This window comes from Cibotium barometz, chromosome 2 (genome assembly GCF_041138505.1).
Source record: "Cibotium barometz isolate CiBa-2024 chromosome 2, ASM4113850v1, whole genome shotgun sequence".
NCBI lineage: Eukaryota > Viridiplantae > Streptophyta > Polypodiopsida > Cyatheales > Cibotiaceae > Cibotium > Cibotium barometz.
The window spans coordinates 43622325-43637490 of record NC_141047.1 but is presented as its reverse complement, the minus strand read 5'-3'; the positions used below and the strand labels follow the sequence as shown (position 1 = coordinate 43637490).

The 15166-nt window shown below is 44.1% G+C and overlaps 1 protein-coding gene across 2 annotated transcripts in view; it reads left to right on the top strand.

The window, feature by feature from the left end:
• Positions 1–3053: 3053 nt before the first annotated feature.
• THFS (10-formyltetrahydrofolate synthetase) overlaps positions 3054–15166 on the top strand; it is a 67152-nt gene continuing 55039 nt past the window's right edge. Inside the window, exons 1-2 of one of the 2 annotated variants that reach the window (XM_086818212.1) lie at positions 3054–3286; positions 3413–3576. In XM_086818212.1, the coding sequence (XP_086674338.1) occupies positions 3418–3576 (159 nt within the window). In that variant the 5' untranslated portion in view covers positions 3054–3286; positions 3413–3417. Of the gene's footprint in view, positions 3287–3308; positions 3577–15166 lie in introns of those variants that run through there. The other variant, XM_086818219.1, reaches the window with a different exon arrangement.

Below are 15166 nucleotides of genomic sequence, written 5' to 3'. Positions count from 1 at the left end.
CGGATGGAAAGCTATTGAGAAGTCTAACTTAGTGCTTAAGTTGGAGAAAAAAGCAATCTAAAAAATATTGCAAAACCTAGAGTCTAGGATTGTGAGGTAATTTTGGGCTTTTTCAAGCTTAAAATAGGCCAAAAATTCTTTTTTTCGACTCACAAACTAGCACAAATTCCATAAAAGCATTTTGAAGCTTTTTCAAGCTTTTAAGCTTAGTAGCTTAATCTTCTTAAGCCTTAGAAGGGAGGGATATTTTTGAGCCACTTAGAGTCCTTGGTTGAGGGTTGATTATGAAATTGTTCAATTAGAGGCGTGAAAAGTAGTTTTGACGACTCCCTTACTTTATTTTTATATCTATGAAGATTGATTTAAAAGAGAGTAAGAGGAGAAAAAGTGATTTTGGTGAAGAAAGTGTTTTTGAGCTCGCAGAGGTGGTTTCCTTCTTTACCTTTGGTAAATACCCAAGGGTTAAAAGCACCCTTAGTTTTCAAGCCTTTGGAATTTGAATTTCTTTTCTTCAAATTTCTTCTACAAATTGACCTAGCATGTGCTCTAATACTACTGACACGGGAATCTCCCTCAAGGTAATTATGGAATCAAATTCTCAAACATACGAATTAATCAACACATAAAGCAATTGCAAAAAAAATCAACATAAACCAAGCTTAAAAATAGCACATTTAAAATATTTAGCTCTGCATGGGTGCAATCTTCATCCCTCATGTGTGTGGCCTATCCCCAAACATGATTATTTTTATACTTTTGTAATAGGTCATAGACTCCAAATGTGTGCTTTCTTCCCCACTAATGTGTGTGGCCTATCCCCACACATGATTAATTTTGTACCTTTTTATTCCAATAATAGGTCATAGCCTCCAAATGTGTGCTTTCCTTTGCATGACACTGCCTTTTGCCCAAAATAGAGAGTTCTAACAATATCAATTGCTTGAGTCTAGGATAAAAGCTTTTCATGCTTTACACGATATTAACGTACTTCCCGAGGCCTATGCTTTCAAGTCTAAGCTTGCACATGTTTTGTAAAGCTTTTCATGCTTTACAAGACATCAAAGAAAAAGTATTTCCCAAGGCGTATACTTTCAAGTCTAAGCTTGCAAGAATCAATAAAGGGGTGTGTACAAGCTTGCACATATTTACAAAGCCTTGTTTAAAATTATGTATGTATGCACAAGATAATTTAAAAAGGGGGGCATGCATTTAATATGGTGGATGATAAAAAAATACAATTTAAGCATGTCATTATATGGAGAAATTGGGTTGGGTTTTTAGCCACCTTCTTAACCCACAAGACAAATGTGTTTTTTGGATAATATCCAAACGATGGAATTTCACAGGTAATTTAACTCTTTCAACTTTATTCTTTTGACAAAATGTATCTTTTGGATAGTGGCTATGAAAAGGAGAAAGTTGAGGTGCAACATAAGGTGAGACATTTGTTGGATGCTCTCAAAATTCATTTTGATCAATGGGGTGATGTTAAGAGATTTTCCTTTATAAACTTAATAATAGATGCCTTAGGTGTAAACAAATCTAGAAAATGTAAAATGGTCCTCATAAGGTGGTGCAAATTCCCATGGACAATGAAAAAGCTTGTGAGAAAGCTACTAGATTTTGCATTGAGAGTCTCTAAAGTTCTAAACTTTTGCATGTTAATAGAAAGTGATAGAGGTCACACATTTGATAACGTATGCATTAAAAGAACTTGATATAAAATGGCCAAATGTTATAAAAATTTGGATGTGTTGGTGGGAAAAAAGAGTAACTTTTCACTGGAGATAATACCATAGTCAAAAGCATACACAACACCTATGAAGCTAATAAAAGACCATGTTGTTGGAAATTGGAGGCCACTTCCCGAGAGGTCACCCATCCCAGTAGTGTTCATGCCACTACGCTTAATGTCCAACACTCTAATCCCTTCCAAGCCATAAAAATTGGTGGAGGGGGGATGAGAATGGCCCTAGTCTTCTATTACTTATAGATGATCCTATTGCTTGGGACTCTATGCATGTGGGATGTACGCGGTCAGGCCACGACCTTCCAACACGTGTCTATAATGTACCATAGAAGACAATGTGTTAAATGTAATGAGGGACTTCCTATATTACAAGACATGTAAGAGAGCAACCATCATATGCTAGCATAGAAGTTTTACAAGATGCGAGTGCTTGCTCAATCAACTTCAAATTCAAAATGCAAAGTAAAACTAAAATAATTATAAATACATTCCCATATCTCAAGTGTATTCATGTAATAAAATAGTAACACAACAATGAGCTTCAATTATATGTAAAGTGCCATCTTATCATTAGAATGTCAAATTACATATAATGTGCATCCATGTGTATAATGACTTGCAAATACTTGTCATTACATTCAAAAATAGATGTAGTGCTCTTATTCAATGATTATAGTTTCCTCCATTTCCTCAATGAGCTTTTGAGATAACTCGCTATTGCATTTAATTATTTTGAGCCAACCATCCACATATCTTAGAGTGCATCTCGCCAAAGCAAGGTCTTATTAAAAAAATGATTGGTAACTAGGTAAGCTTAGAAGGGGAAGAAAGATGAGAGAGAGTGAGAGAAGGGACCACGAAGAAGAAGAGAAAAAAATGGAGACAACAAAAGGGGGATTAATCTTTTTAAAATTACTTTTAAAATATTTTAATTCTCACTATTTTTTTGAGTTATTCTCTAAGCACATATTTTAGTATTGCTTAGACCAACATTTTACAAAGCAAAGTCAATAACTTGTTGGACAAGGCCCCTTACACATATAACCATGATGACCTCGAGGCTTTAACCCAGGGTAAGGAGGCCGCGCTCCCAAAGCACTTTCACTCTCCTCGCATATGGAAGAACATGGAAACACCAATGCCAAATCTCAAAAAGAGGAACATTCAAATTGAGGTGGCTTTCATAGATTGGACAAAAACCTTATCCCTAAAAAAAAAAGCAGATCATGAAACTCAGATTTTCAAAGTTTTGTAGGTTTTTGAGCTAAATAATATATTTAAGATGTCTCGAATTTTGTTCATCAACTTAAAAAAAGAAAAGTTAATCTTCAATGAAAATGTTGGGGGTCCATCATTGGATATGGTTTTGTGAACTCATCTGAGTAAAAAACTCAAAGGAAGGGGGCGTGGGCGGCGTCCTAGAAAGGGCCAGCAGGCTTTTGTCCCCTACATGGTCATGATACATGTGACCTTGGAGCAAGCATTAGGAGGGCCAAGTTTGACACAGATCTCATCATCCACAGGGAGCAGTTTCAGGTTCGAGCTCCAGAACTGTTTTGTATTTTGGCCACTTTCACTGTTCAATTTGGTCCTTTTTCCTGTTGAGATATTTGATTTAGGAGTTGTGTGTGTGTGTGTGTGTGTTTTGCCTTGTGTGAGCAGAGAAAATGGCGCCCTCTACAGTTCGCAAGCTGCAGGTTTTGTCGCCTGTCCCTGCAGACATTGACATCGCCAACTCTGTGGAGCCCTTCCCCATTAGCCTCATTGCATCGGAGCTTGGCCTGGAGCCCCACCACTATGAACCCTACGGCAAAGCCAAGGCTAAGGTTAGGGTTGAGAGAGAGAGAGAGAGAGAGAGAGAGAGAGGCATTATATGATCGTCTTCTGAGGCCAAATATTGCCTATGAGACCTGACCATGTAAGTACTTGTCTGTATAATGACAATGAAAACGTCCAACTTTGTGAATTTCGGGTCCTCACGGTTACAGCCCTTTCATATGGATCAACACATCCCTCAAGGACGTAATGAACAGTAGCAAAAGCTGGTCATTCTGAAACAATGTGCTGTTCTCTCCCGCACCTCCATGGAGCATACATTGCATGTCCTGTGAAATTCAAATCTACCATGCCGTCGCCCCATAGATTGTGTATTGCGGCACTGATTCTGTCAAGTAGTGGGGCGCTGCAGAATGAGAGGTACTTGGATCCATTTTGCCTTTACACTAGAGTCAAACATTGCCACAAGATAAATGCTTATTGACAAGCTGCAAGCGGTTCTCTGGAGGAATCAGTAAAGAGGTGTGGGGCATCTCATCTAGTGATCCACCAATTGGTATCGATCATCCAACCTAAATTTAAGAGCTTGCTTTTGTGTCTTGTGAACCTTGTAGCTGGCTTCTCATGCAATCTTGTGGAGCATACCTTAATTTGGTGCCACATAGACATGATTATTCCTTACAAGTGAGAAACTCTGAAAGGTACCCATCCCCCTCAAGCATCACGCTTCAAAATAACTCCCATGTATGCTGCTCAATCTCGCGTAGGAGCTTCAATCATACTAAGTCATGGGCTAGCATGAAGCAATAACTTGGTAGAGAAGTCTCGCTTCCCCTCCCACGACTCTCAAGGTTAGTTGAAATCATTAGATATCAAGCATAAAGGCACGGGAGGAGGATGGAGCAAAGTAGAGAGAAAGACATTGACACCTGGTCCAGCATGGTAACTTGTAAGTCAGACTTGAATATCGAGCCAACTTGGGTGGTTTTAGAGACGAAAGCCCGTATACATGAGCCAACCTGCAATTTTGTATTGGACAAGTTTAGGGGTAGAATATGGCCCGATTCAAGCTGTTTCGGCAGCCCCGTAGGTGCCTAGAGGTGGCTAGGACATGCACCGATGGTTGGGACCGAAGTTGGGCACAATATGAACATGTTTTATGACCTTTTTGATGATGTTTTGGGGTTTGAAAACTCAATACAAACCTGAACCCGACTTGAAGTTGTCTATATAAAAGGAAGGGTTTGGTTGATTATTATTCATCAATTTAGCATTGAGAGAGAGAGGTTGTAGAGTCAAGACCAAGGGCAAGAGAGCCAAGACTGAGTGCACTAATCATTCACTTGTTCACTTAGTAATATACAGGAGGACTAGGTTAGGTAAAGAGTCTCTCTCTTCTCCTTCTCTCTATTTCTTTGTTAGCTTCCGCATAAAGTTCGCATGTCAGTCCGAAAGCTTTGCATCGATGCTAGGATTTGCATGCAAAATTAGGATTAGTGTTTGAAGGGTTTGCAAGAGAAGTTAGGGTTTATGTTTTTTGCATTTTTTGCATCAGCATTTTGCGTATTTTCAACATAGTATAGTGATAGAAAGTCTAGATTTCAGCATAGCATGGTTCTGGGGAGTCTAGGAAGCATGCAGAAGTCTAGGGTTAGGGTTTGTGGGCTGATTAGTGCAGAAAAACAACAAACTGGGAGTCCACTGAAGCTTTGTGGGAAGAGTATTTTCGAGCATTCAAGGAATGTGAAGACCGATTTAGACGGGAAGAAAGAAGATATGAACATGAAGAACCTACAGCCCGATACTTGAAGCAGTTGGAGTGCCTGATGGTAGCTTTCATGAGGCCAAATATATTGTCCAATTCAAGCTGTTTTGGTAGCCCCATGGGTGCCCAAGACATGCATCGATGGTTGGGACACAAGTTGGGCACAATATGAACATGTTTTGACCTTTTTGATGATGCTTTACGGTTTGAAAACTGAAAACCGACCTGCAATTGACATGAAGTTGTCCAAATAAAAGGAAGGGTTTTGGTTTATTATTACTTATCACTTTAACATTCAGTGACAGAGGTTGCCGAGCGAAGACGGAGGGCAGAGAGCCAAGATTAAGGGCAGCAATAGGACTAGGTTGGTAAAGAGTTTCTCTCTTCTCCTTCTCTCTACTTCTCTGTGTTAGTTTTGCTCATGTGATTAGTATTAATATCTATTGCGTAGCGTTAACTTTCATCAATTAGCTTTCTCATAAAGTTAGCATGTTACACACTGAAGTCGGAAGGGGGCGGTCCTCCTAGAGCAATATTCGCCACATCGGATTGTTTGCACCCTCAAGAGGGGAGGGGTTGATGTGCCACTTGCAATCATGCAATCCCACTATCTCCCTCTGTAAAGTCCTTCCCAAACTCTTCCCTAATCACAACATTATTGAAGTGAGAGCATGATAGGCATCCCGAAACATCTCTTGTTCACTTCCCAGAGTTTAGCTCATTCAAATTCACATCTTGTTCTTCGTGTTTTCGGTAGTTGCATCTAACCTCAGTTCAAATCTCGGTGTTCTTTACACATTCTTGTGAATCTCATATTCTTTTACCATCATTTGGGGGCACTTAGAGTTCTTTGGTCTAAGGGGGAGCAAGGTGTGAGAGACCAAGTTGTGTGGGGATTATGGCTCAAAGGGGTCAAGATGTGTTGGGTTTTCTTTCCATAGGCTGGATGGGTCAAACTATTCTTTGTGGAGCTTTATGATCAAAAGTATTTTGATAGCCAAGGGGTTATGGAAAATGTGACCTTGTCCTCCTTCCACAGAACCACCCACAAATCCTAGGATCGTCGTTCAAGTGGTTGCACCAGCAGCTAGTCCACAAGCACCTACTATAGATCAAAGAAGGTGGGATTCTTGTGATGCCCAAGCCATGTTAGTAATTGCCCTTTTAGTAAAGAGATCTATCATACCTCACATCTGGTAATGCGGGATATCCAACGTCGCATGGGAGGTCCTTGTTGAAGCCATGTACCAAACCCGTAATGAAGCAGCCAAGAGTACTTTCCATGAAGTAGCAGTTGGATAACCTCAAGTTGAATGAGGGAGATTCAATGGCAGATCACTTGACGATGGTGAAGGATCTCAAAGAACAGCTCCTCAACATTGATGAAATCATAGAGGATAAGCAGTTTGCAACGACTACCCTCAACTCCTTGCCAGACTCCTATCTCAGTTTTCACATATCCATCAAGCTGTCCATGAGAGGTGGTGCAAATCCTTAATCATTGCCCTTCTGATAGTAGAAGCAAAACCTTGGTAAGTATCCGGCAATGCATTGAGGACAGTAGGCGCCAAAGAAGTGTTTGGATAGATCTCATCAATGCTGCGCTCTAAAATCTTTGATCTCTGTAAGAAACACATCCATCGAGTCTCCCTCATTCATATGCTCAAACTTTGCCAACTATTTGCGTAGATAGGTAACACATTTTTCACTACACACCTAGTATAGCACTACAAGCACATCCCAACTTTGCCAGACTCCTATCTCAGTTTTCACATATCCATCAAGCTGTCCATGAGAGGTGGTGCAAATCCTTAATCATTGCCCTTCTGATAGTAGAAGTAAGTATCCGGCAATGCATTGAGGGCAGTAGGCGCCAAAGAAGTGCTAGGATAGATCTCATCAATGCTGCTCTCTAAAATCTTTGATCTCTGTAAGAAACTCATCCATCAAGTCTCCCTCATTCATATGCTCAAACTTTGCCAACTATTTGCGTAGATAGGCAGCACATTCTTCATTACACACATGGTATAGCACTACAAGCACATCCCAAGCGTGCTTGGCAATCTTACATGTGCAGGATTATGCTCTGTTTCATAGACAATGCGAGCAGTGCATGTGCTTGTGCATCTCTACCATCCCATCTAACTTGCTCCTGAGTAGGAGTAGGTGTGCATCTGTGATATCAATGCCCGATTCTGCATCCGATGCACTTGGAGCTTGTTGTTGCGTAGCAACTTGTTGCTGCATTGGTAGTGTCAAGACACGGATAGGGCAGTTCAGGGGAGTCTAGACATGTGTGGACGGCCAGGGCTATTTTAGCTGGCTAGGGTCTATATGCAGCAGTTGGGTGGAGAGTTGTCCTATTCTCTTCTAGCAGGTCTCATGGAGGCCTCTCACTGGTATCAGAGCTGGTTATGCATCCATCCTTTACTTTCCTCTACGTAGGAAGCTCTCATTACCATCATCCCTCGCAACAGCTCCTCGCCTTGTTCGCATCAACTGTGGGAGAAGAAGTTGTGCGCTACAGCCGTGGAAGAAGTTGCGCATAGCCGCATAGGAAAGTAATCTCTCTTTTGCTCTCTCTGCAAGCGCATCTCTACAGGCGCACCCAACCGACTACAAGCCATAATAGCCCCGCTTATCAACCGACCGACCGCGAGGAGAGCACAATAGCCAAGCATACTCTGCAGAGCCAACAGCGTAGTCGGCCACGTACATCTGCAGCTCGTGCATAACATAAGCCCCACACAACAGTCGGTGCATAACACAAGCGCCACATAGTAGCTGCCGTTTTTTGTAAAAGCAACACAGTCGGCCAACGGCTGTTCTTAGCCGCTAGCACCGCTATTTTCAGATGGCGTCACACAGCAGCTGACCATCTCTCGCCTAGGTCACTTTGGCCTTTTGAAGACGTTAATATAACATTTCATTTCATTTCATCTCTCTCTCTCTCTCTCTCTCTCTCTCTCTCTCTCTCTCGTATCGGCGGAAGGAGAGAAGCATCTCTCTCTCTCTCTCTCTCTCTCTCTCTCTCTCTCTCTCTCGTATCGGCGGAAGCAACACCACAACTCCAGTACCGAGGGGTGTCCACAAGAGCGAAGAGCAATCAACAACAAGGCCGAGCCGGTTTTGGTGAGGTACTCATCTTCATCTTGCACTCGAATTTGATTTGTTACCATGACCTTAAAAGAATCCGAGCACCCCGAGGGTCAGGAGCATGGCGGTCATCCATCTTTGGGGATACCAATATGGTTGATTTGGATGCGGGTGATCACGGATTTGTGGATTTCAATGCACATACTTTATTAGAATCATGCACACAGCGTATTGAACAAAGTTTACTTGTTCTTTCTCAAAGTTTACAGACCATGCAAGAGACTCTTAAGCAGTTGGTCGCTAGTTCAGGGTTTCGGAGTGTCCCGGTTGATACTCCAGGGACATCTACTCCTTGGGGGCCAACTCAAGACACTGAAACGCTCGGGGATCAAGAAGTGGCGGTTATGCTTAAGAGCATGAAGCCTTCTGTGTTCCGCGGGGAAGAGAAGGAGCGTAATAAAGATGCAGTGAACACTTTTTTTACAAAAGTGGACGGACTTGCACCTTTTGAAGCGTTCTCCTGATGCTATTCGTGCACTCGAGACAAGTCTCACGCTTGAGGGCAAGGCCTACAAGTGGTGGATGAGTCTCAGCGGAGCGATCGACCTACGACATGGGCTGCTTTTGAGGCATTTTTTCGGAAAGAATTCTTACCTGGGAACGAGAAGGATCGCAATTGGAATGCTTGGGGCAACTATAAGATTTAAGGTCTTACGTTGAACCAATATATTTCTAAGTATCGCGAGATCATTCTCAAGCTTCAGGGTTTGGATGATTTTCAAAAAGTACGAGGTTTTCTGCGTGGTCTAGATAATGAATATAAGACTAAGGTTAAAACTCAATATCCTAAAACTTTAGAAGAGGCCATAAAAAGTGTGCAGATCTTTGATGATAATATTGAGAAGAAACGCATGGCCAAGACACCTTGGGTTGGAGCATCCGATTTCTATAGTTCTAAGGGGAACAAACGGAAGGGGTCCAAACAAGATAATGATGCGGTTAAGAAGGCCAAGGGACCAAGGGGTCCCCCGTCTCCACAAGATTTTGAGCGACCTAAAAAGAAAAAATTATGTTTTATTTGCATGGTTGCAGATCATGATAAACAGAATTGTCCAAAGAACTGTGGCAAAGATGTCGATAAGGGCGGTAGTAAGGCAGTCCACACGGTGCCAGTCTTGCCACTTGAAGCTTCTTAAAAGTTTTATGAAGTTCAAGTATGCCATACTGATGCCACGCATGAGTGTTGTGTAATAACCTATACGATGTGGGTACCCTCTTTCGGGCCTTATGATTTGGTTCGGATACATGGACACATCAACGGACGAAGAGTTCGTGTCATGATTGATGATGAGGCTACACATAACTTTTTGAATTATCACTTGGTTAAAAAATTAAAATTACCACAAAGCCCTAGTAATCATAAATACATGGTATCTCTTGCTAATGGGCATGATAAGCATGTATGGGACGGAGTGGTTAAGCAAGTACCACTCAGTATTCAGGGACATGAAATGCGCTTAGATTTTCAGGTTATGCATATTACGAGAGTTGATGTTATTTTGGGTCGTGAATGGTTGTTTCATTTAGGACCATCTCTTTCTCGTAGTTATCTAGATAATACTTTTGATTTTGAGGTCAATGGTAAACAAGTTCGTTTGCCAGGTGACTGCGATGTGCCCCCATCTCCACTCATTTGTTCTACTGAAGTGGAGAGCCTTGTACATGCTCATGAAATAGAAAATCTCTTTGTGTTACATGTCTCCTTCAATTTTGTCTTATCATGATGCTAGTGGTGGTGATTTTAATTCTAGTTTGAGTATTGAATCTCTCAATTCTGTCATATGTGAACAACATGTTAGTGCTATGTATAATAATGAATAAACTAAAATTTTTCCTAAGCTCACTCAACAAGCTTCTAATTCTTTGTAAAGTCTTTTCCTTGAATTTCATGATGTGTTTCCAAGCGACTTGCTGTCTGGTTTGTCCCTTGAGCGCAATGTCTAGCATGCCATTGAAGTACTCAAGGATGTTAAACCAGTCTGCAAGCCTCCGTATAGGCTTAGTGCTAGTGAAGCCAGTGAGGTAGAGCGTCAACTTGCTGACCACCTTGCCAGGGGCTTCATTAGGCTTAGCAATTCGCCATGGGCATCACCAATTTTATTGGTGAAGAAGAAAGATGGGTCTATGCGTTTATACCTGGACTTTCGTGGTTTGAATGCAATCACGATAAAGAATAAGTATCCGTTGTTGGGAATGGAGGAAGCTAGCCTGTACACAGACACACACACACAAGTGTCAGAATATGCAGCGGAGATGATGACCAAATCTGGGAACACAAGAGCAAAAACGCAGGCAGAAAAACAGCACAAGAGAGAGAGAGATGTAGGCATGTAACTCTGCTCTATATACACAAGAAGATCCCGAGGAATGATACAAATGAGGTATGGGGGCTGAGGACCTATATATACTCCCCTAGAGGGCAGTCGGCCAGCATAAGAGAAGCCCACGACTGATAAAAGAAGTCCACGACTGCATAAATGCAGTCGGCTAGCTATCTGGTGCCAAAACCTGATCAAAACCAGTCGGCCAGCAGCAAGAGTGCCCACGACTGATAAACATCCAGTCGGCCAGCACTGTACTGCTCTTGGCACCCTCTGGCAGCCCTCCCAAGCCTCAGAAAAAATGGGAAAAATACGGAGAGTGGGGAAAAATGGGAAAACACCTCATAAGGGCGGGCACACCCACAACAAAGGCCCTGGTGTATAAATCTAGACAAGAGATGACTTCTAACACCCCCTCTCAGCTCCTGGCTGTGTGACCAACCACTGGGAGCTGGGGTGCCGCCTGAGCAAATCCTGAGAGCGACTTCGTGAAGAGGTCCATCGTACTGTCCTCCGTTGAACAGAACTCCAGCAAGATGTCATCAGCAACAATCTGTTCACGAACAAAGTGCCTCTGGATGACCATGGGTTCCTCCAGTGGAAGCCCAAACCTGCAATGTAACCTCCTCCTGCTCCGTAAAACTGCTCCTGGGCCATAAGTAGATCTCCTCGTGTCCGGATCTCCTCCCCAAACTGAGTCACTCCAACCGCGGAGTTGGACTCCATCCAACAATCCCCCTCCTGTGTACAAGAGTCCATGATCCTTCGCATGTCGCAGAAACCACAGGAAACGCAATCCTGCCTCCCGAGGAGACATCTGCAACCAAGAGCTCAACTGCCTCATCAGGAAGCTCCCGTCCAATCCGGTGTCCATCAACCAGATCAATGAACCATCCAGCTTCTGAGTCACAGAGACATCACACTGCTCACAAGGATCAACACCTGTTACGGTGCACAAGCAAGTCCTGGAAACTTGATGAAACCTGTCAACCACCCCCTCTGAATCCGGAACCACAAAGCCTGGAGAAACCACCTCCTTCTGCAAGTAAGCACCTGCCACCTGCCTGGCTTTCCGAAAGGTCCCCGTGGAAAGAACGTCCTCATCTACTGGAGGTTCTATGTCCCGAACACTACGAGACATCAGAGCATAAGTGACATGTTCAGCTTCCTCCGACTCACGAACACAAGAACTACCAACATCAGTACTGGAAAGTTCCTGCCAACTGCTGCCATCTACTGGCAAGCTATCCACCACCTGGTCTCGGAAAGCCTGCACCTGCAGCGTATCCACACTTGAGTAGCCATGACCAGTCTGCCACTCAACACAACCCTGAGGACCTGGGAGAGAGAGTGCTGAAAGCCTGTAGACTCCATTCTCCACTCCGCCTTCCCAAACCACTTGGCCTGTTGCTTTGTCCCGGAGAGCAACAAAATGCTCATCAAACTCCACCCGTACGCCAGTCTTGCAAACCTGATGCACTGACAACAGATGAAAACCAAGTGCCGGAACATACAACACCTGGGAGGAATGCTTCCCCCCTCTGCCATCGGGAACTATCTCCATCCTGCCCTCACTGTGAACTGGGATAGTGGACGTATCCCCAGTAAGAATATGACCAGAACACCTGCAGAGATCCTGTAAACCGGAACGGGAAGGAGTCATGTGCCTGGAAGCACCACTATCGAGAATCCACTCCCGAGTATCCGTTGCGGAGAGTCCTCCAATCTCCTCCCTGCCTGAAGAAAATGAAACATCAGTGTCCATCACCTCCAGGTACACAAAAGCCGGAGTCTTCATGATTGCTGAGGAGTCTTCACCCTTCTCGGTCTTCCGCTTGGGACACTGCCTCCAGTAGTGGCCTTTCTCGCCACAATCATTACAGGTCCTCTCTGCCTTCAGTTTCTCGCGGTCAGCGTCGGACTTCTTCTCAGAAGACTTCTCCGATGAAGCCTTCCCTTTGCCCGAGTTACGGCCTTTCGACCGTTGGCCAGTAAAGGCCTCCGAACCTCCACCCTGAGGAGGGTTCGTGAATCGTTCCTCCTGGTCCAGGACCATGGGCACAAGCTCCTCCCACGTGATGGTGCTGAGCCTGCCACTGGTAATCAAAGAGGAGTAAAATGCTGAGTACGAAGAGGGCAAATGTGACAGCAACGTGATGGCCATGTCCTCTGACGATATCTCCTTCCCAGCCTGAAGAACTTCCTGCTGAAGAGCTTGCAGCTTGTTAATATGCTCCCGCATCGTCGACGACTTTGCAGGGCTCATAACCCGCATCTGTACTTCCAAGGAAATCCTCTTCATGGGCGATACCCTGTTATAAAGTGAGGCCAAATGCTGCCATATACCTCTGGCCAGCGTCATGTGCTTGACATGATTGATTACCTGTGGTGTGCAGTTGAGGAAAATAAACGAACGGACCCTGGCGTTGATGCGATCCCACATCTGCGTCTGGGCCTCCCGGTCCTTTCGGGTTGACGGTAACTCCCCTTCCTCTACTTCCGGCCGTGGAACACCAACAACGACGAAATCGGCGAGATCGTAGGACTCCAGAACGGATTCCATCATCACCTTCCATATGCCGTAGTTGCTCCCGTCCAACTGACGGTCCACCGGGAATGTGGGGAGAGTCGGAATCTTCACGTGTCTCTCGGCCATCTCAAACAGATCTGCCATAGCGGGGATGTACTCTGAAAAGGGTGGGTGGGTGGGAACAAAGAAGAACTGATACCTGCAAGTGGCTGTCCAGCAAATCAGCCCGCCTTCCTCTTGCTTCTCCTCTTCCCGAACAGTCCAAAACAGTCCACCAATCAGCCACAAAACAGCCCCCTCTTGCTCACACAAATCCCAAGACCTATCTAGAGCCTAGGGCTCTGATACCATGTCAGAATATGCAGCGGAGATGATGACCAAATCTGGGAACACAAGAGCAAAAACGCAGGCAGAAAAACAGCACAAGAGAGAGAGAGATGTAGGCGTGTAACTCTGCTCTATATACACAAGAAGATCCCGAGGAATGATACAAATGAGGTATGGGGGCTGAGGACCTATATATACTCCCCTAGAGGGCAGTCGGCCAGCATAAGAGAAGCCCACGACTGATAAAAGAAGTCCACGACTGCATAAATGCAGTCGGCCAGCTATCTGGTGCCAAAACCTGATCAAAACCAGTCGGCCAGCAGCAAGAGTGCCCACGACTGATAAACATCCAGTCGGCCAGCACTGTACTGCTCTTGGCACCCTCTGGCAGCCCTCCCAAGCCTCAGAAAAAATGGGGAAAATAGGGGAAAAATACGGAGAGTGGGGAAAAATGGGAAAACACCTCATAAGGGCGGGCACACCCACAACAAAGGCCCTGGTGTATAAATTTAGACAGGAGATGACTTCTAACAACAAGCTCAAGCACACAGAAAATGTGAGAGCTGCAAAGATGTACTCGATGAATGAATAATATGAAAGTACAATGAGAGTACTAAAAAAGTCTAGGACTATGCGCCCAACACACAAAAGTGTGTTCACACGAGGAAAATACTTGTGTCCAGCCATTACAGGGAAAAAGTGCTCGTGAGTAAGCTGGGTTCACACTTGAACTAGCTGGGAGTGCCGGGTGGCCGGGTGGACATGACCAACAAACCCCTCTCAAGTGAATGGTGTGAATGGGTAGCAAGGTGATAAAGCTGTGAATGCTACCCTGCACTATGCTCCACAGTAAGAGTGAGCAAGAGAGATCACGATGGCAAAGATGAACTGCAGTGCTAATGGGAAAAGCAAGCACTATATGACGGGGAAAATGAGAAACCCCAATGTCATAGTGCTAATGCTAGAGCACAGTAGTACATAAACGCATCGCATGTCAAAGATCATGTGGACATCAATTGCATCAAATCAAGAGGCATCGCATAATACCCCACTTGAAGGCAAGCATCCAAATGCCAAGCTAAACTGCATGTAATCCACATCAATGACAACAAGAGAGCAAAGCATAGCTTTGTAACTACACCAGTGATAAGCATAAGAAGATGTAGCAGATATACGCATGTGTAAAGGCAACAGGATGCATAAGTCATGCGTGTGAGACATGCAATGTAAGCTGCAAGAGATAAACTCATCAATGGAAGGTCCGATGAGGAAAAATCAGCAATGGTAGGGTTGATAAAAGTAAAAATTCAGCAATGAGGAAAGCTGAAAATCAGAAGAAAAAGTGGGGACTCGAGGGCCGGGCATCAGCCAATGCTATGAGAGGATGGGTAAACTCTTAGCGATGCCATGATCAGTGGCATGTATGGCAAGTGTAAAGATGCATAATCCCACAATGAATAATATACATGTGACATGTCAAAACCATGAGGGCAAGCTAACACTAGCCAAGTGTGTAGAAGGCACTCTCAGTAAACATCACA